Below are 23,936 nucleotides of genomic sequence, written 5' to 3' on the forward strand. Positions count from 1 at the left end.
GGAGCCTTTAAACATGCTGGGCATCTTCCTGTCTTACAGCCAAAGGGAGAAAATTATAAAAACAAAGACAATCCGCAGTTTTTACAGTTGCACTTTATTGTAGCCCGGCAGGGCAGAAATAATTGCTTGATCACAAAGGTGTAGGTTAGAGGACACCCCTATCATTCATTGGGCAAGGGGGAAATGGTTAGCGGGTTGCTGTCTACAGTTAAATTTTCACCATCGATTTGTGGGAGTGTGAGAGAGGATATAGAAATGCTACAGATGAGATCAGCACTGATGTCAACCAAAAATAGATGTGTTCAGTTTGGGAAGGAAAAAAACTGCCAACTTTTTAAATAAGAGGTTAGGGCAGAAAATTGGCTTTTTTTAAGCTTTACATTTTCACAGTGGGGCAGAGGGATTTGTGAACAGAGTTGCCCTTAAGGTTCATGGAAATCAGGCAGTTAAATAGCCATTCACTACTTCAAATATGTTTGGCTTATAATGCATTAAGGTAAAATATATGCAACAGTTGGGTGATTTCTGAAAGCTCAAGGTTGTTGGTGTATTCTGCATAGGGTCTGATGCTTGCATCAACTGAACATTTACTTCCGTACATTTTAATCTAGTTTCTCTCAACTTGCTTTCCCTTTTCGAATTGAAAGGAATCTGAATTCAACCCTTTTACTATAGTCCCCACAACATATAAGAGGATGAAATCCCTAGTTTATCAAGTAGGGACTTACATTTGTCAGATTGAAAGGAAAGAAAAAAAAACCCAAGCACTGGCACACAGCATGAAAAAAATCTGATTCCTGAGGTACTGGCTAATCTCTTCCTGGATCACTAGACATACTAGCAAGTTCTCTGCAAATAGTAATAATCATCATATGTACAAAGTAATTATACAAACTGCATCCAAAGGAGACAGTTTGTCACAGTAATGGGTCACAGATTTCAGCTATTCCTTGTATTTTTCTAGGTCTTGCTTAAATTTCTGAATCTCCAGACACAGTTTCTGTTCTTCTAGATGGGTTCTCAGTTCTGTCAGAGATATATTGCAGTGGAGAAACTTTACAATCTCGCGAACCATCTTGCACAGGGGAGACATTATTTGCTTCTCCTGTAAAATAGAAACAGAGGGACTGTGATTACGCTGAAGAAGATAAGGCCCTATCCTCACAAGCATGCTTGGTCCTTTCTGATCTGAACCATTATCCAGTGTGTTACATGTGTCTGTCTCATACAGTCTGTGTCTGACATATTATATGATCTCAAAAGGTGTTGCACATTCTCAATTAAAGCTGGCCAGAAAATGAAAATTTCATGTGAACTATATTGTGCTTTTTAAAACAGTTTCATCCTGAACCGGAAAAAAAAAAAACAAAAGCAAAAACGACCCTGAAATTTTTCATGGGAAGGGGTTTCAAGAAAAATTCTGCTTCAAGAGACCCCCAAATAGAAATGTTTTGGCTTCGTGGCTGATCACACCAGCCAGCAGGCAGAGACCCTGGCCACACAGACTCCATCCAAGCTCCAGCAGCTAGAGAGCCTGGACACTCACACTCCTCCTGACTTCAGTGCCAGGAAAGCAGAGCAACTGGGCTCTCTCCCTCTCTGGTCCTGGAGACAGCAGGTGTGGGTGGCAATGGCTGAGAGGCCGAGAGACAGGGCGCTCAGCTTTGGCAGCCATCTTGGGAAGGCTTTGGTCATTTACAATTTCTGCACATACACATATTACATGTGTCTATCTCACACCGTCTGTGCCTGACTTAGGGTCTGATCCCGATAAATGTTGAGTGCCCTCAATTCTTAACTTCTACAGGCTCTGAGACTGCTAAGCAACGTTGAGGAAGTTCTGAGCAACTTGCAGAATCAGGCACTGGACTGTAAACTCCTGGGACAGGAACCCGGGCTCCATTTACACTTGTACCATGCTGAACACCCTGGCAGTGGCTCACTAAAGCAGTCCGTCATGATATTTGCTTTAGACTGTGCCCCAGAACAACAGAAGATACATCACGTGCCACACCACTGACTGCTATTACTTCATAATAGGGCATAACATTTTCTTCCTGTTGTGATTTTTAACGACCACCTTTTACCTATTTTATATTATTTTGGGCATGGAGCAGCCACTCCAAAGGACGAAAACCTCCTCCCTTAAAATACAAGAAAGAGATGGGGTGGGGGAGTGATGGGATTGGTTTGCTTTCAGGTCAACTTATTTTTTCCACTTAAGTTGTATCAACGGCAGATCTATCTCCCTCGCCAAACAGACCTCATTATTTTAAAGAAGCAAAGATACATTCAGACAGTGTTATGTTTTACTCTAGAAATTGGGCAGGGTGCATCAAGAAACCCAAATGGACTGTGATGCTTACACACTTGTGTAACACCTTCCAGGTGCCATCAGCTGAACATGTAATATTCAAGCTGTCTGTTGTAGACTGATACCAATGGCCTGAAAATTGGTACCCAGGAGAGCATTTGAAAGTAATGTTTTCATTCACGTTGTAACGCTCTTTTTCATCTAACACATTGACCATTCTTCCATTTTGCACATCAGGCTTTGGACACCAAACTGAAAGGAAAAGGCAGAAGAGAAGACAGTTCAGTGCGAAGGGGAGATGCACGGTGTATAGGGCTTATTGCCAGTAAATCATGCCCTTAGTTCACTTCATTGCAGCTGTTTTGGTTTTTCAGAGAAATAAACTGCTTGTAACACCAAACCCACAGTGCATCTCTCTCTCCAGAGAAACAAACATCATGAGTTCAACAAGAAAAGGGTGCAAGTGAAATCCCATCCAGTACTGTGTATCATGGGCATTTCCTGGAGAATTGGCAGCTGAAAGTCCACACATGGAGCAGCAGAGCACAGGTGCTTTGTTGGTTCATTTAAGGAGGTCTTATTGGCAGACTTGGGACAACTGTGAATGTGCAGTTCACTCCCAGGCACACTTGTGGCCTTTTTTAAAATAGCCTCTTTGGTCTATTACAGAATTAGCCTCCTCTGCAGTGAGGGAGAAGTACATGGAAGTCAATGGAGTTACCTTGGATTTATACTGGTGGAACCAAGAGCAGAACTTGGTCCTTAACAGCGTCTTACGCTTCTATAGTGAATTTCATCCTGCAGGATGCCAAAGATACCACAGTGACTGGCACAGTACGAACACCTTAGATAGACAAATGTAAGGCCTGATTGCCCTGGTTCTCAGTGGAGTAAGTGAGAGGAGTAGCTTCAGGGAAGCCAGAGAAGTTACAGAAGAATCCGGCACTTGCTGTTTAAAGTGTAGGTAAATTCTCTTTAAGGGGAGCTGCTGATGGATCAAGCCCCATGTCAGTAAATTAGCCAAACCACCCTCCTACGGTGCTTAGTCCTTCCAGAATCATCGAGGCAAACAGCCCAACCTTCCTGCCACCTACCAACCCTCCCTGAGTCCCCCAACAAGTGCCTCAGTCCCACTGCTGAACCATCCCACAACGTCTCCCTCGCAGTGGAATCGCTGTCCCACCGCCGCTGCCCATCTAAACCTGTGAAGAAGGGGGAGAATTGTTGAGGATGTTACAAGGGGGCTGAGCTGGGACTAATAGGAGGAAATTAAGGAAAGGAAATTTTAGGCTGAACGCTAGGAAGGAGCCTCTTGAGAGTGAGATCTAAGAGACTCTTCAATAGTCTCCTAAGAAAAGGGATGTGAAGCTCTATTGATTGGCATATTTAAGCCTTGATTAGAAAAAGGCCTGGAGATTAGCCTATAGGGAACAGATCCATCTCCCCCGAGATGGGCGAGGTCATTTGATAGAAGACAGGGAGGGAAAAGGCCTTTGTAAATCAATGCCCCAGGGGGATCCTTCTAATAGACCCCCACCTAGAAACAGATCTGCTGGCTTTGCATCTTCTCTGATGCGGTTTCTAGGTTTTATAGGAGTCTATTTTTTCCTCAGCAGGATGATTTAGTTGTGTTTATATTTACCCTTAATACAAGATGGCTCTGGAGGATCCCACGTCCTATTGGCCTGGCATTTGATCGACTTGCTGCCTTTAAGGATGTAGCCAGATTCACATTCAAACTCAACACTGTTTCCAACTGTATATTCAGTTTTATTTATAGGGATCGGTTTTCCATGTTCAATCACTGGATCTGGACAACGAAGAATCTCTGAGAAACACCAATAAACAAAGGGTTTAAAATGTTTTTGTTCAGACAAAGGGTTTGTCTGCATGGGAAATTCATGGGGAAATTAGGGTGAAATAGCAAGGCTGTGAATTAAAAGGGCAATAGCTAACTCCACACCATCTCATCCCATGGACACTCTTATTGCACACTAAGAGGGCTTCTTTGTGGGTTAGGTACATTTTCTTCCAAAGTCACAGTAGACACACTTTCTGTGGCGGAGACTTGTTCATTGGGAGGGTTATTATTCCATTTCAAACCATAGGCCCGTGACAGCAAACTCATAAGGAGAAATGACAAATAACTATAATTTTAGTGTTAAGTCTAAAACGTTCAAAGCCCCAACATTTATATGGCTGTTGATCCATTATCTATGCAATCCCAACACTTGGGGAACACATGGCCAGCTGCAGATTTTCTCAATCACGCATTCCAAGAAAGTTCGATTTCCAGGGGCAGATGTGGCAAATAATTTCTCTCTGCACTCAAGTCACGGTGACGTTGGCACTGCTGGCAGATCTCCCCAGGGATTATGGGAATACTGCAGATGGGGTAATGGAGCGGCCCGTGCATTAACATGCGGCTAGTTGCTTCCACCCCAGCTTCCTGCTGCTAAATCAAACCACTGGGGTCTTTCCAACTTGGACTCAGATTGTCTCCACAAACATACTGACACCACACACAGGGAGGAGATTCTACATTAAAAGTGCCACCATCAGGACAGCTGGATCGGGAACCACAAACCAAGATACGGGTCAGGTGAGGGGTGTGTCTGAGGGAGGAATTCAGGAAGCTTGGAATGGGAGGATCAAGCATAAGTTAGGGCATAGGTCAGGACAGATCATGTGTCCGAGTGCCAGGGCAGAGAGGACACTGGCAGTGGGCATCCCAGCTGGGAGCGTTTGGACTGCTGCAAAGGAGGAATCTGCAGTGAGTTGACCCTCGACTCTACATATTTTCAATATTTAAGAGCTAAGATGTTAAATAGCCCCCAGGTCATTGCAATGGGCCCTCCACCCTTTCCTAATCTCAGTCACTCTAGTGTGATGAAGAAATGAATCACCTTTGCACTCAGGGGCAGGTGCATCCCAGCGCGGAGCTCCCCCATCACCAGCTATACATTGAATGGAGGATTCTCCAACAAGTGACCAGCCAGGCTTACATACGTAGGTCACACTTGAGCCAACAAGGAAAACAGTTTTCCAGCCACGGTCGTCCCGTCCATTAGAGATGCGTGCAGGTGGCTCACAAGCTGTAATAAAAGGGGAAAATACACCATTTATACAGAAAGGGAAATCTCCTAAAAGAAGGGAAGCAGCATAAATACTGTGGGGTTTCCTGACACTACATTTCCAAAAAAAAGGTGCTTGGAGAGGTTCCACTGTCTAATACCTCTGACAATCTGACAGCACTTTCTGTTAGTTTCTGGCTGTGAGTTAGCATGATACCTCTACGGCACTGGGAGAGCAAAGATAAAAACAGCAACATGCAGAACACTCTTAAAATGGCATTTTGACCTGTAGGGGCCCCATGGATTGTTGTTCACATGCTGACGATACTGAATAATTGCACTCCAGACCCTGAGATATACTGAAGGCCTGCAGCTCCCATCAACTTCAACAGTAGAGTCCTCCTGCATGGCTCCCTGAGTCATTAAACTGGCCCTGCTACATCTGCACCACCAAATTCCAGATCTGAACCCCTTCCATAGCCACTGAGTTCTGCCAGAACCCCCTGAAGAAGCATGCCAAGCCGCCTTCAAGTTAGGAAACTCTTCTGAAGTCCCCCAAGTTCCTCATCCATCCCCACTAGCTACTGAACTGTCCCACCATAGCACCCTTCCAGTATAATGAACCATCCTTTCTCCATATGTCCATCCCTCTTGAACTGGTGAGGAGGAGGACTGTTTAGGGTGAAAGAAGGGGACAGAGCTGGTTCTAGCAGGCTATGTAATTTTTCATAGTGGTTAGTTTTAGTCTTCCAACACTGTTCTGGGATTGTCACAGATTTCCGACGGTAGTCAGAGTGACGTGTAAAGCAGCCCCAGTGCTGCCTGTTAAAATAGGCCTACAGCTCTGAAAATACTCGAGGAACTAATAACTCCAATAACAGATATTACCTTACCCCCCGGTCTCTCCAATCCCTCTTCTGGCTTTTTGAAAATTCATGGATGCTTAAAATTCTTTTTTCATGTGCTCAGCATTTTGAGAACTGCCCCAACACTGACGCAGGTGCCAGAAGCATTTGTACCACTGTTCCCAGTCAATGGTTGCATTGTGGGATGGCAACATTAATCTGTGACAGGATCTTTATAATGGTCACAGTGAAGCTGGCTGCTAAGGGAGGCACAGAATCATTGTATCCTCTAGGCATCCCAGCCATCCTCTGTCTCACCCAGCATCATCTACACTTGGGGCAATGTTGTCTGGTCTCTGGACCACTGGGGGAACAGGGTATTGTGGATGCAGTCTCCCATCATAGCTCCCTTAATCCAGGGCAATCTTTCTGCAGAAGCCTTTTAACTCAGGGCTAGTCCTTAAAGGTTTAGAGCATATTTATCTTCAAGAAATCTGAACTGCAAAAGGCATTTATTTGTACGGACATATAGTCCAGGCACTAACTCCAATAAACAGCATTCTTTAAATGCTGGCTAATGAAGAATAGATATAAAGTACTGGGAGACTTTATGGGAGACTGTGAAAATTCTCCCAATACAGTTTAATAAATAAGTTGCTGACAAGCAGATACTCTAGATGCAGGACCGGCGCCAGCTTTTTTGCCGCCCCAGGTGGCGCCAAGGACAGAAGAGGAGAAGCTTCTGCCGAAATGCTGCCGGTGGCCGAAGATCCTGCTGCCGAAATGCCGCTGAAGAATGGGGCCGTCAAAATGCCACCGAGGGACCCACCGCCCAAATCCTGGTGCCCTTGGTGACCGCCTAGGTCGCCTAGTGGTTGCGCCGGCCCTGTCTAGATGGGGTAAACACTAACCTGCAGGAAAGGACAAAAGGATCTTCCTCAAGCATAGTTGCTAGTTAAAGGATTGGTATATAATTGTGCTAAGAATGATGCAATGGGAGAGACCCCATACTTTCTACGCTTGGCAGGCATCCTTCGCTATCAACTGATTTGTACTTTGAAATCCAACAGCAGAGGCAAGCTGCGGTAACCTATCAGCAGCATGGGAAGGACCTGAGATGCAGACTTTGCTATGCATATAATTTAGCTACTAAGAAAACAGAGAAACATCAGTTGGCAAACAAGTGGTGATGGTATGCCAAAGTAATCATGTCTACTGTAGAAGTGGGAGATAGAGACGTATTACACAATCTTAGTCCCACAGTAAATGAGAAAATTGCAGATAGGTGAGAATCATTAGTCTATATGGCACTACAGCAATTGAAAGTGAATTACATATCTACAAGGTACAGGCAGAGTTGGGAGAAGGTTCCATCCAACCCTGCACCAGGACATGCTTTGTCCTTGAGGATTCATTTCTGTTTCCAAAGCTATGGAGGTAGAATTGTGGAAGACATTCCAGTAATCTGGAAAATTTGATTAAAAAGTAGCTAATGCAAGCATACAAATTGTAGAAGGAGGTGAATCTTCATATGATTCCATTCTACAATCAAACTAAATCCTGTAGCAGGGGAATACTTCATTCCATGAAGATCAAAGTGAAGAAGCACAAACACCAGGAAATTCACCAGATGAGCTCTGCACTACAGCTGGGGTGAATTTGCCTAATTCTATCAACAACATCTGTGAGAAGTTCTATAGAGGTGCCTAGCTGAAGAAGTAAAATTAGAAGCCAATCCGCCCAATCTGTGGACCATGTTCTTAATTTTGCTACTGCCATTAGGGAGTAAAGGCCCACAGGCAATACTCGCTTATATGCACCTTTTGGTACTACTTGAGCCTGCCGATAGACACAGAGAAGTTAAATTGCCCGTCAAAGATACCACACTGCCAGGACATCAGTCATTTAGGTAGGGGAGAATGTACCCCACACAGAATCATAGAATTGTAGGACTGGAAGGGAGCTTGAGAGGTCATCTAGTCCAGTCCCCTGCACTCATGGCAGGACTAAGTATTCTCTTGACAATCCCTGGCAGGTGTTTGTCTAAACTTCTCTTAAAAAATCTCCAATAGAGATTTCACACCCTCTCTAGTCAATTTATTCTGGTGCTTAACCACCAACAGTTAGGAATTTTTTCCTAATGTCATGTCCAACCTAAACCGCCCTTGCTGCAATTTAAGCCCATTGCTTCTTGTCCTATCCTCAGAGATGAACGAGAACATTTTTTCTCCCTCCTCCTTGTAACAATCTTTTATGTACTTGAAAACTGTTATGTCCCCTCTCAGTCTTCTCTTCTCCAGACTAAACAAACCCAATTATTTCAATCTTCCCGCATAAGTCATGTTTTCTAGACCTTTAATCATTTTTGTTGATCTTCTCTGGACTTTATCCAATTAGTCTTTCCTGAAATGCAGCGCCCAGAACTGGACACAATACTCCAATTTAGACCTAATCAGCATGGAGTAGAGCGGAAGAAATACTTCCCCCAAGGTTTCACACCCAGCACAATTGGACCTTGGATCCTGACTGAGTCCTGTGTGTGCTACCGTAATATAAATATACAAGTACACAGCAATTACACTTTGAGTGTTAGATGTTCCTTTCAAAATCAGAGCTGGAAGGTCATTATATCAGTTCTTTAACATTTATACAAACTGGTTTGCAAACTGTAACAGCCCCTTAAAATAGAGATGAACCTATAATGTGAGATTCAGTCAGATTAATTTAAAGAGCTAAAAACATTCAAAGAAGAGTAATGGATCGACACCAAGAAAAAGTGCGTGTGTGAAATTGGAGCTGGCTAATAACCGTGTAGGGTGATGCCTTCTTTGGGTGGAAGGAAAATAGTGATACCATCCAACCACTTTTTGAAACAGATGGAGTCAGGGGGTCACAAAGCCAGTCCAGCTACAAGCACAGGGATCTTGTTTTCTGTGTGTTTACAGAGTGCTGTGTGTACTTAACAACTCAAAATAATGGGATCTGTCATGGTCACTCATACATCTACTCTCCCTGCAGATTTCTTCAGAGGAAACTCAGCCTGCCCCCTGCAGACCCCAACCTTCACCAGTTCCTTTTCTCCTCTTTTACCAGAGATCTGCTGACACCCCACTGGGCAAGTACCCTGGAATGAACTGGCGGGGAGCTGGAATGAACCAAAGTCTTACAACAACAACATCCCACTAGTAAGCTCATGCAGTGCCATTCACCAGCTTTGTTCCTTCTGTGCAGCTAACAACATACATTGACTCCCTTTGTGTGTCCTCGCCTCATGATGGAAGAATGGTAGAGAAAGGGAGGAGAAAGAATGTTTGTGAAATGTCTCGGTGCCAGTAGCATTTGGCCTGCCTGTCAGTCATTGTAATGACCCTGCATTTCTATCACACTGGTCAACCTGTTACGCCCAGAGCTATTTCATCCACCAGAGAAATGCAGCTACTTCTCCGAGGTCCCAATTCAGCAAAGCACTTGAACACGTGCTTAATGTTAAGCATGGAAGTGGCTCCACTGAAATCAACACTACGCCCTTGCTTAGAGTTAAGCATGTGCTCGAGGACTTTGTGCAATGAGGGCCTAAGTGAAGAAAAACACCACATCCTTTTGAAACTGCAGGAGAAACAGAGGGAGGCAGAGTGCAATGGCAGAGCTGGAATTTGGCCAGGAAACCAGGGTCAGTGTTCTAAGAAGGGCATGGGATCCTCAGCACCTTTCAGGAGAGGATTGAAGTGGGAGACAGAGGTTCAGGGTGATAGAGGCAGAAGATGGGAAGCTAGAAGGGAGGAGGTGGGGGTGGAAATGAAGGGAGAGCCCCGCTTTCCCCACTGGGGCCTCCGTGTGCTACCATAATATAAATATATAACTATGCAGCAATTACATTGTTTGGGAGTAGGTCAGGGACAGCAGGTCACCATGTCACAGTTCTTTATCATTTATACATACTCGGTTCGCAAATTGGTAATGGAGGATTCCATGCACGATCACTTTCGCACTTAATCGATCCATAATGGTCTTTGAGGGCGTAACCGGGATTACATTCAATGCGAATCTTGTCCTCATACTCATAGGTTGCTTTTCCAAGTATTGCTCTTCCATTGGGAATGTTTGGAAATGGACATCTAATTTCTGTGAAACACCACCACCACCAGTGTTAAATCAGAGCAAAAACAATTCTGCAGATTCATTTACAAGCAGCAGCAGAACATTTTGCTAGCTATAGAAAGTCAGCATTTCCTTCACATTTTTGAAGAGGCTGGTTTTCAGTGGAAGTTTTATATCACTGACAGACACAGCAAATCATTTCTTCCTGCCATGAGTGTTAGTGGCTGTGCCTTGTGGCTTGAGTACGACCCCTCCAGTTTTCTTCTGGGTAACTATTTGAATTGAAGTTGGCAGGATATTTTGGTTTTCAGCAGGGTTCTAAACACAGATTGCTGTGTTACAATACATTTTGTGTAGAATCCACCTTGATTATAATCTGCCTTAGGTAATATGGAGATTGTGGGTGGGAACAACTGATCTGTTCATGAATGTGTAAACTAAACTATTAACTATGACCCTGCTTCCTACTGTTAAAGTAAGAATTCCCAGAAGACACACTCACACTCTCTCTCTCACACACACACACACACACACACACACACACTTTGAACCACATATCGACTATAGAGTACAGCTTCCTAAATTTGTGCTAATTCTGTACCTCCATTAAAACAAAAAGCTAAACCAAAGATTAATATGCTTACTCCGACAAAATTCTTGATGTTCAGACCATGTAAAATCTTTTTGACAGGTAACACTCGCAGAGGATATTCCAGGGATTAACTCATAACCTCCCACACAGTTATATTTCACTACAGTCCCAGCCGGAAACAAGTTGCTGTTAGAATGATCTCGAAAAGTATTACGAATGTAAGGTGGGTCATCACAGCTACCTAAGAATAAAAGTAAAAGTTTAAGGACATACATAACCAGGAAATCTTATTGAGAAATAATTCTTCTCTACAAGAATGTGGCATGAAAGACATGTATATTAAAAAAACAACAACCCCAAAACCTAAAACCCTATCACAAAACAAGAAACTCCACTGCACATGCTTCTTTCCCGAGGAGAGGATGAGAAGAAAAAACAAAACAAAACAAAACACACATGCCAGGTGCACAGTTACATTATTTAATGCAATACTGGATGGCACTGAGATATTATGGTGATGAGAGCAGTATAAGAACTTATACAATAAATACATAACTCTTCTTCAGTAGATCTCAAAGCACTTTACACAGAACCTCAGTATCATTATTCCCGTTTTACAGGGGAAACTGGGCCACAGAGTGAGGAAGTGACTTGCGCAAGGTCACTCAGCAGGGATAGGACCCAGGTCTCCTGAGTCCCACTTCAGTGCTCTATCCACTCGGCAACACTGCCTGCAATAGAATAAAACTCGAATCCCTGTTTTCAGCATACGAGTCATTTAACGGAAGTATCATGGAGCTGTGTCAGCACAGTGGCATGCAAACTTACAAAGCAATCACTATTTCCTCTCTTAAAACAAAGGAGACATCAAACTGGCTGTCCCTGAATCTTGGGCGACCAAGGGCTGCAGGGTCAGATTGAAGGAGGTGGTCGTCACCATATGACACTTACTTCGCTCACAAACTGGTAACTGAGGATCCCATCTACTATTTTCATTGCATTGAAGTACGTTACTGCCTTTGAGGGTGTAGCGGTGGTCACACTCAAACAGAACAGAGGCTCTGTAGGTGTATACAGGACTATATCCGGTCATCTGTTTTCCATGGTCAACTCTTGGCTGTTCACAGCGAATGACTGTGTAAGAAAAACAGTGTCAGCTTGGTAGGTTTACTGTTAAATCCAAAATTGGGAACCAAAGTGAAGATACTTCTGTGGAATCAGATCTATTTACCAAGAGGATATGAACAGACTTGAAAGCACATACACATGGCCCTACAGAGATATCATGACGTGTCTGAACACTCCTGCCCCGTCCCCACCAAATCCACCCCAGAAACCACTATTTATTTATTAGAAACATCGTGTTAAGGAAAAGCAGGAAAGTATCGGTGGGTCTGATGCCATGTTCTCAAATTCCTTGGGGCATCGGTTTTGATAGAACCTAGTAGGCAAGATTTAGTCTTCATCTAGCCTTTTCTTAACTCAAGTAAAGTATCAAACTACACCTGCTGAATTAGTGACCACCTGCAATGGCAGTTCTGTCACAGGCAATTGTGGGGCTATGGGGTTGGGGTGGGTGGGGAGAGAGAAAGCATGCACACACATAATTACAATCTTTGACAAGAGAGGTCTCATTGGGCAGTAGGAGCTGTTGGAACTGCCCCGTCTTGTTGCTTATCATTTGTGGACATTATAAAGTCATTTCTCCAATCAGAGTTCCAGCTGTACTTATAGCTGACAGACACTCAAATCTGGTCTCCTGTGAAGAAGATAGGCAGATATGCTCCTGGCTTACCTGCAGAAACTTCAACAGGAATAGTTTCTAAAGTGAGCAAAAAATTAGATTTGTTTCCCACATACATCTTATCAAACATATGACCAATTTTTAAAAAAACACCCATAAAATGGGTCTTCAGTAAGTTCCATGGCCACTTGAACAATATTTTATATGAGTTTGTTTGGGTTTCTTTTTTTGGGGGGGGGGAACATTACAAACAATAACATAAAAAATAAAACATTTTTAGTAAAGTTGACAGTTTTTCACAAAACAATTTGCTTTTGTCCAAAAAATCACTTTTTTTACATAAAAACTTTGTTGAAAAAATTTCGATCAGCTCCAGTATTCTTCTTCTGAGGACTCTAAGTGAGGACAGAAGCTGAATAAATTCCACTTCTCTATCCTTCTCCTTCTCCTCTCCTTCCCCACCCAGCTCCAAGCCCTGCTCCATCCCCTGTCTTGGCACAGCTTCTCCCTTTGAGAAGCAAAAGACCTTGTCCGGCTCTCCTCCGTGTGAGTAGTCAGTCTCATGTTGCCTGCCTCTCTCCCCACATGGAGCTTTTCCAGGATTCCATGTCACTTCCTCCTCTCATACTGACACCAACTGCCTCTTCTAGCTTCCTGGCTCCCTGCCTGAGGGAGGGGTTAGAACACAGAGCATGGGCAGACCAAGAAAGCAGGCAGCAGTTCTTGGCAGGGTGCGTGGGAACTGAGGCCAATCTGGACACAATAAGTGTAATTCCCTGCACCCCTTAGTGTCTCTCCAAATCTCAAACTGGGCTCTGTTCTCCAATGGGTGTTACTAAGAACATGTGCTGTGGGGTAGGAATAAGATTAGGAGTCCTGGGGACAATCTGTTAAGCAGTGGCACTGTTACGACTTACGTTGCTAATGTGTACGTGCACACTGCCACTTGTTTTACAGTAATTGGATTCCATCACCTTTGCATTCAGGGGCAGGCCCGCTCCAGTCTCCATTTACATTATCCGTGGATGTACAGTGAATGGAGGGCTCTCCAATAAGCGAGAAAGGAACCTGTCCCCTCTCTACAGTGTTACACTGGTAAGTGACAGATGTCCCATAGTTGAATTCCTCCATCGTTGTCCCAGTATGTGTCCCGTGCTCTATTTCTGGAGGAGGCTTGCATGGTATCACTGAAGGGGGCGGGAAAAAGGAAAGAAGGGAAGCAAGAGAGAATTTAATTTATGTCATATCCAAAGTCTTATGAGAGAAGAAGAGGCTGAAATGCAATGGACCAAAACCTTAGATTGTTTAAAACCAGTGTAGCGCCATTGACATCAAGGGAGGAGCACTGATTCACCTGCAGAGGACCGAGCCTATTGACTACACTGGAGTTATGCCCATTTACACCAGCTGGTGCTGTGGCCCTATGGGAGACAAGATTTTTAAGACTAGAAAACGGGCAACGTTTCCTAATGTAGTTATGCCGCCAGGATGTGGTGGGAGTGGATGCACAGCCTGAAGTGTCATGAAAGCCGAAGAAGGGAGGAGAAATCAAATCAAGGTCTTGCCCATTCAAGCGTATTAAGGATTCTATGGCACTTCCTCCAAAGGGAGGAGTTAGCTATTTTGGTAATTAATCCCGCCTCCGTAAACTCTGCCTGCAGTTTCAGTGGAGTCCAGAATGCTTCACTCCCTGTCCTAAACAGTTACTGTTCTTTACTGTGAAACGCACCTGTCACTTTCCATCCTAGGGATAGCTGCGTATGAGTGACAGGCAAAGTTATCCCTAAATATAAAAATATCTGTAAAGTGCTTAGAGATTGTGCTATAAGCATCTAATACTATATCTGAAGAGCAAGGGTCTGATTCAGTTTACACCAGCTGGGGATCTGATCCAAGCTCTGTTAACCAAGAATCGGAGTCTTTTGTGCTTCTACCCCACAAACAGACAGATTCAGAAGCTAACAAAGGTTTTCTACAACATGGTGCAAGAGGAAAACAAAACTGAAGCGTTCAATAATTTAGTATGCAGTGAAATGATAAATGAGTTGTATTTCAGAATCCATCCAGCAGGAGAAAGTACGCTTTTCATTGTCTAACCCTGATTACACTTTCCCCATAAAGCTATTAAGAGTCTCTACTCACCTTGACAGTATGGAATATCTTTGTCCCATATAACTTGTGATCCTTCAAGCACACATTTTCTTTCTGCATTTCCAATTAGTCTGTACCTGAATAAAACAGGGGGGAATGGAATTTATACGATACAAACTGAGATTGGATGTCTTGCCTAGTCCATCATTAATAAGGCTTTGATTCTCTTACATCATCATTAGTAGGGTTGCTTCCAGTTCCAGGACAAACTATTGTCAGGTCCTTAGTCAGGTGTAAGGAAACAGAAGGTATTTTATTTATCTGTCGCCCCCTTCTGGCAGGCCACCATCTGCAGCAGACTTACTCAGCACCAGCAGGTAGGTCACAAATCAAACAGAGTCCTGTGTCATGCCCACATTTCTTCAGGGAAGCCCTGGCAGGCAGCTGTCTATCAAGCCATTCCTGGCCTTATCCAGGCCTCTCTCAGAGTCAGAGCTGGAGGTCTGCTCTCCTTCCCAGTCTGCCCCCAGCTGAGCGGTGTGCTCTACTTTTAACTCCTCCCTCCAAACCTGACACCTACAGCAGGTGTAGCAGGGTGGGGCTGACTGAGCCTACATCAGCTCATTAGCCTTTCCCTGGGGTTTGTATGCCCCATCCCAGAGTCCCTCGCTGGTTAGCCTGACATTGATCCCAGGCAGTCATGGAATGGCTGATATGGGGTGCAATCAGTAAAAGATGGCAGCTTTCATGGTTTCATGGAAAATAAATTTTATGGAACAAACTTGATATTGTTTTTTTCATTAGATTAGAAGTTTGGTTGATGAAGATAACTCATTGATATAATAATATACTTAGACTTCTGTAAGGCACTAGATTTAATACTGCATGCCGTTCTGACTAAAAAACTAGCACTATACAAAAAAAATCAAATAGATTAAAACTGGTTTAACTGATATCACTCAAAAAAAGAGAGAGTATGGGAGTGGGAATATCCTTAAACTGGTCATTTCTACTGGGGTCCCCCAGGAATCTGTTCTTGGCCCAGTGCTATTCAATATTTGTATCAATTATCTGGAAGAAAGTATAAAACCATTGCTATTGAAGTCTGCAGATGACAGATTGGTGCAATGGTAAATTACGATAAGGCCAGGTTAGTTTTATAGAGTTATCTGGGTTGCTTGGTCAACTGGGCTCATCTGAACACCATGCATTTTAATACAGCTAAATACAAAGGTCTAGGTCTAGGAAAAAAGAATGCCGGTCACACAGAATGGGGAGACTGTATCCTGGAAAGCAGTGGTTCTGAAAAGGACTTAGGGGTCGTGGTGGATAAACAAGTGAACATGAGCTCCTAGTGAGATGCTGTGGCTAAGAGGGCTAATGCGATACATGGATACGCAAGCAGGGGACAATTCAGGATGAGTCGGGAGATGGTATTACCTTTATATACAGCCGCCATGAGGCTACCACAAAAATACTGAATCCAGTTCTGGTGTTCACACTTCAAAAAAAGATATTCAATTGGGAAGAGTGCAGAAAAAGGCTACAAGAATGATTTGAGGCCGGGAAAATATGCCTCATTAGGGTGGAGGAAGCTCAATCTATTTAGCTTTTCAAAGAGAAGGTTAAGAGGTGACTTGATCATGGGCAGTCTGTAAGTACCTACACAGCTAGAAGATTTGATAATAGAGGCCTCTTTAATTTAGCAGAAAAAGGTATAAAAAGATCCAAAGGCTGGAAGCTGAAATGAGATAACAGTTTGTGCCTTGTATGTAGCCTGAATTTTAACAGTGGAGGTAATTAACTATTCGAGCAACATACCTAGGGATGTTGTGAAATCTCCAAATCAAGATTGGAATTATTTCTAAAAATATGTTCTAGCTCAAATACAAATATGGGTTTGATCATCAGTAGGTGAAATGTTCTGGGCTGTGTTATACAGGAGGTCAGACTAGATAATCATAATGGTCCCTTTGGAAATTAATAACCTATAAATCTATCCGCACAAACTGCCCATTACTCACCCCTCTTCACAGACGAAGTTTACTGTTGCACCAAACGTGAGATCTGTTAGAATAACAAGTCTGCCATTTTCTGGCTCTCCAGGGTGACGGCATGATCTTGCTAGAAAGAAATAAGACTGGAATTAGTCAGTAAAATGTAACCATAAAAGAACTAAAGATTCTGTCTCTATCAAAACTCTACTCACTTTTTGCCAGCTCAGAATACAGAGCCGGTCTTAACTTGGAATTTGTATATGTGCTTATTTAAATCAAACTCTGTTCCATTACCATGTGTGCATGTGAATATTTCACCAGTGACAGTTAGAACATCTTCTAGCCTGGAGTAGTCTACTATTTGAGGTTCAAAATCCATTTTTAGCATTGTGTTTTAAAGCTTCAGAGCAGGATGAAACCTTTGTAGACATCTTTGGAGTTGCCCATGAAGATCAAGGAGCAGCAGGTTTCAGATACGAACTGGTAATTTAGTGGTGAAAGCCTTCATATCACATCAGTGAACTTAACCCCTCCCTCCAGGCATACAGTCCCTCATTATGCTCTATAATCAAAAAGGGCTGATGAAAATCAATTAGTTTAAAAAAAGAAAAGTAAAAAAACAAAATACTCACCCTTGCAAAACTCTCCGGCATCTGACCATCGAGAATATGGCGTGCACTGAAGAGTGGATCTTTGTACCTTGCTATAACCTGGGCGACAGTTGTATTCCACTTTGTTACCAACAGCAAACTTATTCTGATTTCTGTACTCTTCCTTCAGCTCAGCAAAATTAAAACGCGGTGGCACACCACAATCACCTAGTGACAAAACAGAGGTGTCAAAAATATGTAACTAGGAAAATGTGCTATAGTTCAGACCTCATTTACTAAAGTGACCTTTCTTGGAATACTAGAAGGGTCGTAAAAAAAAAAAAATACCTGAGTTCTCCCTCCTAACTGACCCCTGCTACTCCACCTGGTTCTCTCAAAGATTTGGCTTAAAAAACATTTTTGGCATCAAACTAAGCTAAGTTCTCCTTAAAGTCAGGAAAACAATCTTCCTATCTGTAAGGGGAGGATAAGGATGCAAGAATTATTTTCTCTGCAGTTTGTCTGGACAGAACATAATATGTCCTTCCCCATCATCACTGTGATGGTTGCTGCGGCTCCAGCTGTGACACAAAACACTGCAGGCTGGGTCCTAGAAGGTGGATAAGCATCTGGACTAGAGCTGCTAAGGTAGAACCAAAACTAGTACCCTTGTACCCAGTTTATTCTACACTTTGAATCCAGCTGGGAAAGGGTAAGTTATTGGAGGTGACGCAGACCTGGTGCTTGTTACGCTATTGGCACCAGCTGATGGACAAAGAGGAAAGGAATGGACAAAAGGTGTGTGTCGGGGGAGGGGGGGGGAAGTGCTAGAATCAACTCAAAAAGAAACCATTGTTGTCCTGCTTAGATCCTTAAAACGGGAGGAGAACTTTGTGCCCTACTCTTGCCACCAGTCATCCCCCCAGTTATAAGCACCCATGATGAGGGAGGCCTCAAGTGTCCTGCGATCTTGGATGCAACCCTGAGAAATCCTGAATATCAAGCCACCAGCACGGATTGTTCATCATCCCAAAATATGCACATTTATCCAAGCCTCTTACATCTCAAGAACTTGAGGAGGGTCTCCAGTTAACTGTTGCCTCACACCTTGTGCACTCAGTTACACCAGTGCAAAGTGGATGCATTGCACTATAATCCTCATTTGGAAGCACTTTACACCCACTTTGCACTGATGTAAATGAATGCAAAAGGTGTGGAAAAAACATCAAGCCCTAAGGGCATTGGGAAGATTCTCGTCTCTTGTGAGACTTTTGATAAACTTCTAGTGGGATTTTAGACTGTCCAAGGCCCAGAAGTGCAGAGGCAGCAAGAAAAACGATCAGAGGGAAACAACAAAGTTATATGAACCTCCAAAAAGAGGTTCCTCACACTGAGATCTCACTGGATGTTCAGGCTGGTTCTTATTTTACCCAGATGGATTTGCCGGATACTCATGTTTACTCACTGTTTACAGCAACAATGAAGGCAGCAGCAAGTAACAGTGGAATGGCTACTATGTAAGAACGCTGGTTTCCAGGGTTTAGAGATAGCATCTTTCTTTATGTCACGTTCTCTTCTTGCAGACCTAACAAGGAAGTTAGCACATCTCTTTCCAGGCCAAAGATCTGTAACAATATGGGGATGGGGGGAGTAAAGTGTTTCATTTACATTTAGGATGAACATAAACTGTAAGATCCTTGGGGCAGAGACCATCTCTTTGTCCTGTGTTTGTACAGCAGCTAGCTCCTAGGGTCCTGGTCCATGACTGTGGCTCCTAGGAGCTCGATCATACAAGTAATAATAAACATAATACAATACCTAGCTCCTGTATAGTGCTGTTCATCAGTAGATCTCAAAGCACTTTACAATAGAGGTCAGTTAGCCACATCCTCAGCAGATGTAGGCTGGGGTCATTCTATCGAAGCCAGTGGAGTCACCTTGATTTACACCTGCTGAGAGTGTAGCCTAGGCTATTAAAAACAGAAGCAAGGTGGGGAAAGTTGAGAGGTGAAGTCAAACATCCCTGCAATAAGAAAACAAGGGTTTTAAATGATCTGGAGAAAGGGGTAAACAGTGATGTGGCAAAGTTTGCAGATGATACTAAACTGCTCAAGATAGTTAAGACCAAACCAGACTGTGAAGAACTTCAAAAAGATCTCACAAAACTAAGTGATCAGGCAACAAAATGGCAAATGAAATTTAATGTGGATAAATGTTAAGTCATGCACATTGGAAAAAATAACCCCAACTATACATACAATACGATGGGGGCTAATTTAGCTACAACTAATCAGGAAAAAGATCTTGGAGTCATCGTGGATAGTTCTCTGAAGACATCCATGCAGTGTGCAGCGGCAGTCAAAAAAGCAAACAGGATGTTAGGAATCATTAAAAAAAGGGATACAGAATAAGATGCAGAATATATTATTGCCCTTATATAAATCCATGGTACGCCCACATCTTGAATACTGCATACAGATGTGGTCGCCTCATCTCAAAAAAGGTATATTGGCATTAGAAAAGGTTCAGAGAAGGGCAACTAAAATGATTAGGGGTTTGGAACAGGTCCCATATGAGGAGAGATTAAAGAGGTTAGGACTTTTCAGCTTGGAAAAGAGGAGACTAAGGGGGGATATGATAGAGGTATATAAAATCATGAGTGGTGTGGAGAAAGTGAATAAGGAAAAGTTATTTACTTGTTCCCATAATATAAGAACTAGGGGCCACCAAATGAAATTGATGGTCAGCAGGTTTAAAACAAATAAAAGGAAGTTCTTCACACAGCACACAATCAATCTGTGACACTCCTTGCCTGAGGAGGTTGTGAAGGCTAGGACTATAACAGGGTTTAAAAGAGAACTAGATACATTCATGGAGGTTGAGTCCATTAACGGCTCTTAGCCAGGATGGGTAAGGAACGGTGTCCCTGGCCTCTGTTTGTCAGAGGGTGGAGATGGATGGCAAGAGAGAGATCACTTGATCATTACCTGTTAGGTTCACTCCCTCTGGGGCACCTGGCATTGGCCACTGTCGGTAGACAGGATACTGGACTGGATGGACCTTTCGTCTGACCCAGTACGGCCATTCTTATGACTGCAAGTTTCACATAATTCCTACGGGCTTTAATCAGACACATTTCTTTGCCTTTATTTGAAGTCATGTTTTTTCTTTAAATGAAAAATAAAATCCCAAATGAATAGGAAGTTATTTAATTTTTCGATCTACTGAAACCTGCCTCACATCTCACTTTCCCAGGGCACATTTATAGCACGGTAAACAGAAATGCCTGAATCTTGGCACACTTCAGGGTTCAACAACACATCCTGCATTAACCTCATCAGTTACGTGATTAACATGGCTCAAGCCAACCTCCAATCCTCAAGTCCTACTATGTCTGATAATGGAGAGCAGAGTGGCTTAAAGGAGACAGCAGTGGCCTAGGACTCAAGAGATTTGGGTTCTATCCTTGACTGTGCCATTAACTGGCTGTCACAGCCACAGGCAAGTAACATCACTGCTCTGTGCCTCAGTTTCCCCATATGTACCCATTGAGAGAAACAGTCATGAATAGATAAAGAACAAACTGTCAAAGGCATTTGTTTCTGTCAGTTATATTGTGACAGATATTGCAACTGCATGAATTACCTTTGGGGACCAGATAGTGTTCATTTTATGAATGGGTTATGTATCACTCTGGGCCAGGGATTGTTTACCACTTTGGTGTGGGGGAAGGTTACTACAGCTCCTCCAGAAACCAAAAATAATGTGTGTGGGGGGAGGGTGATGAAAGTGAATCACTCAGGATGAGAACACCTCCCTGGGGAGCTTCATATATACTAGGTCAAACTGGATTTTCCAGACAGAGAAAGTGATTCCGATATAAAAAGGCTGAGTTTAAACTGACTCATGTGGCCTCCTTTTGATTCACCAAATGGACAGGACCCTCTGTCCAAGGGGAGACCTCAACCCTTACGAAAGCGTTGGAAGGACTTTAGCTTACTAGGGTCCCATAAGACTGATGGACCTCTGGATCCTTTTACCGTACGTATATGAACTTTTATTTATTTTTTGTATGTTTACTCTGTAGTGCTTTTACCCTAAGAGTAAATGCATTTGGCTTTGTGGAGGCTGGTTGGTAGTTGGTATAGACTATAGTAGCCCCTGGGAAAAGGTTAATTACAGGCAATCTCAGCAAAGTGCAGAGGGATAGCAAGCCTAAACTCCTTGCCTGGAGGGAAAGAGATGCAGGTCTCCACCGGAGAGAGGTGATGGCAGGGAGCCTGAAACCTTAAGAGGCAGTTAACTCTGAAACTGCGACACCACAGTCTCTCACCCCTGGATGGGGCTAATGAAGCACTCAAACTAGATGAGGGAGAGTATGAATACTATCTAAGTCTCATGGGTCTCTTACTGGTGATTAATGGAAAGGCTTATGTTAATTTCTACTCCCCTATTAAACAATTAAATTAGCTAGTTACGTATAACCATTGTACAACACGTAGCTGATATTTGCAGTAACAAAATAAGTTAAAACATACCTGAAAGAAGGATTCAGACTTAAGAATGATTGCAAATTGTTTTATAAGAATGTGACTTCCTGTGTCTGTTTGGAAGTTTTATTGTATCTCTTCAGACCCTTTTTGTTCTTTGCATAAAGCGATATGACTCCTCGGTTAACAACTTGAGCTTTCCGCATGATAACAGGTAACAAATACACCTCCCAAAGCACAAATCTGTCCCCAAAATACATGCCGACTGCTTATCAGTTTGTCAGGCTTTGTTATTGCCAGGACATTGGCACTTTCCAGTCAGGCAGCCAAATTAATGCCAGAGGGACATAAATTGATCTGCACTTTCCAGAGAATTTATATAGTCCTCGAAGTCCATTAGAATACTCTGACAGAAAAAAAATTGCTCTATTCATAAATCTCATGGAACAAACCCTATTAGACATGGACAGGTAAAGCTCCCTCTGGAGTCAGCACAACTGCTGTGCAATATATTATACCCATAGGTATGTACAAGTGTGTGAAAAATACGTAGTGTCAATTGGAGTTTTGTACAAGTCAGTAGCGCGTGCCTGAGTCCCATTGCAAAAGTGCCTTAGGCATTTATGGGCTTGAACCTGCTCCCCTGGAAGTCAATGGCAAAACTCCTATTGATTTTAATAATTCAGGATCAGACCCTAAGTGCCTAATCACTTTTGAAAACGAGCTTTAGTCCCTCGGGAGCCTTTGAAAAAAATCTTACCTCATGACTACAAGATGTGCCCCATGTAGACAACTGCAAGAGACTCCTGTTGAAGTTATTAGCTTCCAACTGGTACTTCTTTTGTAAATTCACCTAGTCCCTTTCTTCGTCTCCCTCTCCCCAGTTCCCTTAAACCTAATACTTCTTGCTGTTATTCTGCTTTGCTAGCTCCCCCTCTTCTGCTAAGTCTGGCTTTGTTTACTAATATCTGTGCTTATTTGCTAGAATCGATTATATTGAGGTTTAATAAATGGTTCTGGATTTCCTGCTTCCCCCCCAGCCCATTTTCCCTGGGCTTCCCTCAGAGCAACAAGTAGCTGGCTGCAATCACAGTCAACTTACCGGTAGGTTTGTCAGCAGGAGGCAGAGTGCGCTCAGGTCTATTTGGTTACTGAAGGATGAAATGGGATCTCTGACTTTTCCAGTCTAGCCTGTCCTGCACCCAGGGATCACCATGCTAAACAAGAAGCTAGCACAATATGCTTACACATACAGAAGTGCGGAGATATGGTGAAATTGAGATGAGGTTTCAATCTGGGGCAATGGGGGGAAGGTTGGTGCACCAGCTTATCTATAAATGATTAACTCCTCCTCTAAAATGACAAGGAAGTAAATTATTCAACCTGCAATCAAATGTTAGATAATTCATTTCACCGCAAGCAGATGTCGAAATTGTTTACTTACTGCGCTATTCTGCCAACTCTTTACTGAAAATGACATGACTACAGAGTTCTCTGGAATTTGGTTGAATAGTTCATTGTTCCAAGAGCAAACAAAGACTGGTGGACTCACCAGCTGGTATATAACTACTGTACTACAAGGGCTATCTGTTTTGCATTTATGAAAGGGAAATTTACGAAAGTGGAAAACCCACAACAGTTTGTGTATATCATGAGTAGACGACTCCTGACCTGATGGTATTTTATGATGGAGGTTTTTCCAATAGTTTCTCCAAGTGTCTCTGAACTCATTCAAAAACGATACAGGCTGGAATTTTCAAAGGCGCTCAAGGGAAATGGGCCCCCAAATCTCACTGAATTTCAGTTGAGCACCTCCCTCCCCTTAGCCCTTCTGAAAATACCAGCCACGCTGCCTATAATGCCAAATGCTGTACTTTGTCTCCTGAATCAACTGTGTGATGCTGTTGCAAAAAAAGGCAAACAACCTTTTGGTGTGTATTAACAGGAGTTTGCTATGTAAGACAGAGGAGGGAATTGTTCCACTCTACTCAGGGCTGGTGAGTACTGCTGGAACCTCAGTTGGATTACTGGGTCCCGTTTTGGGGACCACGCTCTAAGAAAGAAGTGAACAAATTGGAAAGACTCCAGAGGAGAGCAACAA

The 23,936-nt window shown here is 43.1% G+C and overlaps 1 protein-coding gene across 5 annotated transcripts; it reads right to left on the minus strand.

Moving 5' to 3' along the window:
- Window positions 1-77: 77 nt before the first annotated feature.
- Window positions 78-23,150, minus strand: LOC117875744 (complement receptor type 2-like). Of its 5 annotated transcripts, XM_034767087.1 has the most exons (14): window positions 22,938-23,149; window positions 19,164-19,315; window positions 18,811-18,970; window positions 17,388-17,573; window positions 16,783-16,882; window positions 14,810-14,895; window positions 13,642-13,854; window positions 11,875-12,057; window positions 10,976-11,164; window positions 10,173-10,355; window positions 5,221-5,409; window positions 3,957-4,142; window positions 2,367-2,566; window positions 78-1,105 (listed from the first exon to the last, which is right to left on the minus strand). In XM_034767087.1, the coding sequence occupies exons 3-14, from the start codon at window positions 18,896-18,898 to the stop codon at window positions 944-946; spliced, it is 1,965 nt and encodes a 654-aa protein (XP_034622978.1). In that variant the 5' UTR covers window positions 18,899-18,970; window positions 19,164-19,315; window positions 22,938-23,149; the 3' UTR covers window positions 78-943. The 5 variants fall into 5 exon arrangements, with proteins under 5 accessions (XP_034622978.1, XP_034622976.1, XP_034622975.1 ...); XM_034767085.1 differs by lacking the exon at window positions 19,164-19,315 and having other exon boundaries at window positions 5,221-5,412; window positions 10,176-10,355; XM_034767084.1 differs by lacking the exon at window positions 19,164-19,315.
- Window positions 23,151-23,936: the final 786 nt, after the last annotated feature.

This window comes from Trachemys scripta, chromosome 4 (assembly GCF_013100865.1).
Source record: "Trachemys scripta elegans isolate TJP31775 chromosome 4, CAS_Tse_1.0, whole genome shotgun sequence".
Taxonomy (NCBI): Eukaryota; Metazoa; Chordata; order Testudines; family Emydidae; genus Trachemys; species Trachemys scripta.